The 5,052-nt window shown below is 32.1% G+C and overlaps 2 protein-coding genes across 2 annotated transcripts in view; one reads left to right on the forward strand and one right to left on the reverse strand.

Moving 5' to 3' along the window:
• Positions 1-630: 630 nt before the first annotated feature.
• LOC108766991 (uncharacterized) lies at positions 631-1,360 on the forward strand. The gene is made up of 2 exons (XM_018516608.1): positions 631-801; positions 959-1,360. The coding sequence occupies exons 1-2, from the start codon at positions 631-633 to the stop codon at positions 1,358-1,360; spliced, it is 573 nt and encodes a 190-aa protein (XP_018372110.1).
• A 729-nt stretch (positions 1,361-2,089) lies between these two features.
• Positions 2,090-5,052, reverse strand: part of LOC108766992 (putative nuclease HARBI1) — a 6,929-nt gene continuing 3,966 nt past the window's right edge. Inside the window, 5 exon segments of the mRNA XM_018516609.1 lie at positions 2,090-2,193; positions 2,475-2,622; positions 2,708-2,751; positions 2,754-2,854; positions 2,965-3,109. Of these exon segments, the coding sequence (XP_018372111.1) occupies positions 2,090-2,193; positions 2,475-2,622; positions 2,708-2,751; positions 2,754-2,854; positions 2,965-3,109 (542 nt within the window).

Below are 5,052 nucleotides of genomic sequence, written 5' to 3' on the forward strand. Positions count from 1 at the left end.
CCGCCGCACCGAATCGCGCACGGACCACGGTTGCCAGGGCCCCGATTCTCTAACTTACTCGTAACTTTGCGTGTACGTAACTTACGAATGGTTCAAATACGCATACGTTTATCGTTCAATCATCGATATGTATTCTTTAAGACACAATGCGAGCGTTCGTATTTAGATTCGTGTACGTATCTTTTGCACGAATAGAATACGTGGCAACACTGGATTATTAACTATCTGTAGTAAAAACATCGAGTACTTGTCAGTAAGTAACAAATAGTCATTTAATAATAATCAGATCAGTACAGTGGTCTCATTTAGAGGTCTCACGCGAAAAACGAAAATGGATAAGAAAAAGCGCAGTGCAAATGTTACCGAAGAACAAAAAACATTATTATTACAATATATGGAAAAAAATCCGCGCTTCTTGTCGGATAAATTTTCAGCTGATTTTACATATAAAGATGCAACCATCTTATGGCAAAAGATAACAGATATCTTAAATAGTTGCAATGGTATAAGTAAAGATTGGAAATCTTGGCGGAAAGTAAGTATATAACGTATATTAATATACTACATATAATAGATATAAATCGAATAATTTCTATTACATTAAAACTTATATTATCATGTCGTAGTAAAATGACGCAAAGCAAAATAAATGCAGAACGAAATAAAACTGGAGGAGGGACTGAATCTAACCTAAAATTAAGTACAACAGAGGCAGCAACATTAAATTTAATTTGTTCCACAAGTATTAATGGACACACAGAGATAAACGAAAGTGAAGTTCACATAGGATCAGACTCTGAGGTAAAATTCTACATATATTTTTGTAATTGATAGATTTTTTCTAATTTCTTCAATCTCTTCTATTTTACTTTACTTTCTTTTTTAGCCTTATTTTTACATTCCTTATTATAACATAATAGAACGCATGAATTTATGTATCTCTGCTTCTTATTATTAGATACATTTTGAAATAATTGGAAATGAAGGGGAATATCTTCAGCAGAATGTAGGAGAGTTGATACAAATTGGTGAACATAATAATGCAGTCAATATTAACATGGAAAGCACTGAAGCAAACAACAATGAAGATAAAGAAAATTCATTAATTGATAATAGTGCATACAATTTAAATGAAAATGATAATAATGGTTCTCCAACTACACCAATAATTAAAAAAAGGAAAAAAAAGTTAGACAATGTTCAATCTATACAACAGCCAACAGAGATACTGGCAGAAGTAGCAAAACAAACTTACCAAATCCAAAGCTCTTATTATGACCAAAAGTTAATATTGAAGAAACGAAAGTTAAGACTTCAAAAAAGATTGGTTAATGCTGTTGAAAAATGCAATCCTTCATAATACAGCAAATTCTTGCATTGTAGATCTTTCATTTTTTCAGTTTTATTTTTATATATGTTCCTATTTTTAAATTTAATATGAGCATAAATATTTATTACTCATATGTGTATTACGTATATTAAATATTATAAGTTCAAAGTTTGTCAATATATCCATGTTTATTATTAAATAAGAAGTTATTATGATTTATATGTTGAGTTCTACAGAGTAAAGACTGCATAAGAATTCTTTGTGATTCCATGTGATACTGCTTTTTTTTTATTATAAAAGATTCAAAAAATTTATGAAGTATGTTACATTACTATTTTATTTTATATTATATGTTATATATACATTTTAAATATTATGTATTAGATGTATGTTACACATTATATGTATAATGTATATATTCTATATGTAAGGTCTTTTCCGCATTCGTATATGTATATAAATATATATATCAACGAAAATAAGTACGAATCAATCTGTTTCGCAATTGTTTACCTGCTGCCAAATCAGGATTCACTCTATTTGTTCATTGTTATCACCGATGTACTGATTAAACATATCATCTTGCCAATCATCATCATATTGTGGGAACGGGATATTATTTTCTATACACATATTGTGCAAAATAGCACAAGCATTTATAATTTTGCATGCCGTTTGTGGTGAATAGTGTAAAACTCTGTGTTTCAATAAACAGCGAAACCGCATCTTTAATAAGCCATTGCAACGTTCTATTAAAGCTCAACAAGACATTTGACTCCTATTGTATCTTTCTTCTGGACTATTTGCTTCTGCATTAATGATTGGAGTTAATAACCAAGGTCGTAGAGGATAACCAGAATCACCTAAAGCATTAATTGTTATTAATAGTTATTAATAGTTAATAACGCTTCTAAAATTTAAGTTACAAATATATATCACAAGATTACAAAATACAAATATATTTCTAAAATATTAATATAATAGATTGTTTCTTAAATGTCCATTTATTGTGTAGCACTATTCTTGATCAAAAATTGAGTCAAAATATCCAAAAATATTTTTTTTTATATTTCAGTGGGCGAAATTTAAAAAAACACCTCGTATATGTATATAGTATACTATATATAATATAATGTGTTTATACCTAGAAGGAAAAATGTCATATTTGACCATTGTCTGTTGATTCTTTCCATTCCTACTTTTAAATCAGAATTATTCCATATGTATGTATCGTGTGTGCTTCCAGGGTAGCGAGCATTTATATTTAATATTTTTAAACGCCAATCACATACCTGAGTTAAAAAATTATATATAATATTAATACAAATGATATAATAACAATTCTAACCTTAAAAAGAACAACAATTATACGCTTACCAATTGTACATTTATGGAATGATATCCTTTTCTATTAACGTATAATGTTCAGGATTTATAGCATCACGAATCTTTGGTGGAAAAATAGCTACGTGAGTGCAATCTATGCATCCAATTACTCCAGGAAATCTATGGCTATCATAAAATCTAGAAATGTGTTATAATGTCTTATTATAGTAGTTTAGAAAAAAAAATATATAAATTAATATTAAAATACATATTTAATATTATATTGTTAAAGAATTAAATGTACTAACTGTTGTCTTAAATATTTTAATTCATTTAAAATTCTGGGAAATTTAATCCACTGGTTCGTTATATCTGCCTGATTTAATGCATCTACTACTTCATTAATACATCTAGATACAGATTCTTGACTTATAGCAACATACAAATTTTGTCCTATACCTGTTTGATAATAGTCTAAGAGCTGGCTACATGGGGTGCGACATGCCTCGGTGCATGAAATATTTTACCTGGAAAATGTTCGATTGCTGCCAGCAAAGCGAAAGCCCGACTGTCAGAAGGCGCGCTGGAAGGTAAATGCGTGGGCGGACGATCAAACGTGTAAATTGTCTAACTAAAAAAACTGTCGATGTGCACGGCTGAAAATTTACATAGACATCGAAGATCATGAGAAAAAGCAGTAAAAAAATTGTCAGAAGGGTAAGTGGAAGCTAAAAGGTTGTCAGAAGCTGCCAAAGTTGCGAAAAATATCGGAAAATTTACATTTTAAAGAAAACTTCTGACAATTTAAATTTACACTGTTTACGTATAGAGCAAAGTATGTGCAAAGTGTCAGAAGTTAAAATAGAAGAGATTATGAGAAAATCGGGTGCGAAGTGCAAGAGCGTATTTCGGCGCGCGGCGCAGCACCGATCGCTTTTCTTTTGATTTTCACACCGTACATATTTTAGAGCATTTCTGACAATTTATTTGATTAATCAAGGGGGACTTGAGAAACTGTGGACAGGTATCGCTTAATAATGGTGTATCCACAAATTAAAATATATTGTGATCTTTATTATAACTCTCTATGTACACTATGTACAGAGGTACCTTTCGGTACTGTGGAGAATGTTTTATGGCGCCTTGCGGCGCGTGTACGTTGGGTGTAAGTGTACTAATCACTGGTGGCGTCCGAGTCGGATCCATATAACTGCTGGTTCAGTCTAGGATTGATACGTTTGGTCCTCTTGCGGCCAGGTGTCCTTGGCTCCTCGCGGCATCTTTGGCAGCGGACTGATGGGCGGTCTAATGTCGCAGAGCTCCTTTAGCGGCAGTAGTGGATCTAGTGGCAACGGTGGCCACGTCTGTGTCGCTGCGTCGCAGGAAGGTCGTCGTCGTCGGGGATCTTCGCTAGTTGCTTCTCCCGGTTTGTCTAGTGGGATTAAGTGCCACTGCAAAAGAGTGACTCCCACATCCAACGGCCTCTCCAAGGAGAGTAGCGGTCGTGGGGGACCGGAGTGGTCCCGGCGTCTTTTCCGCGGCAGCTAAAAGGTTGTCAGAAGCTGCCAAAGTTGCGAAAAATATCGGAAAATTTACATTTTAAAGAAAACTTCTGACAATTTGAATTTACACTGTTTACGTATAGAGCAAAGTATGTGCAAAGTGTCAGAAGTTAAAGTAGAAGAGATTATGAGAAAATCGGGTGCGAAGTGCAAGAGCGTATTTCGGCGCGCGGCGCAGCACCGATCGCTTTTCTTTTGATTTTCACACCGTACATATTTTAGAGCATTTCTGACAATTTATTTGATTAATCAAGGGGGACTTGAGAAACTATTATTAAAGTGTCAGAAGTCAATTAAGAAGAATTTATAAATTTAATTAACAATTTATTGTAACAATAGATAAAAGATAAAGGCTCTCTAGAAATAATCTGCATAAAAATCTTTCAATGTCTATTAGAGCCGACACAGGATTTAATGTGTAACAATCAATTTATTAATAATTAAAAATTTCATTAAAAATTTATTAATAAACACTAAAAATTATATCATTGTGACATAGATAAACGTTTCGATCCTATTGTTTGGGTCCTCTTCAGTACGAAAAAAAACCACAAAAAAAATTTGTATTAATAAATGTGTAGAGTAATTATGTAACAGCAAGGTTGAAAGTTGCGAAGATTGTGTCCATTATAAATGCATGACAAGAATTTGGCAGAATTGCTATGAAACAATAGATAAAAGATAAATGCTCTCTAGAAATAATCTGCATAAAAATCTTTCAATGCCTATTAGAGCCGACACAGGATTTAATGTGTAACAATCAATTTATTAATAATTAAAAATTTCATTAAAAATTTATTAATAAACACTAAAAATTATATCATTGTGACATAG

The sequence above is a fragment of the Trachymyrmex cornetzi genome, unplaced genomic scaffold (genome assembly GCF_001594075.2).
Source record: "Trachymyrmex cornetzi isolate Tcor2-1 unplaced genomic scaffold, Tcor1.1 scaffold644, whole genome shotgun sequence".
Lineage (NCBI taxonomy): Eukaryota > Metazoa > Arthropoda > Insecta > Hymenoptera > Formicidae > Trachymyrmex > Trachymyrmex cornetzi.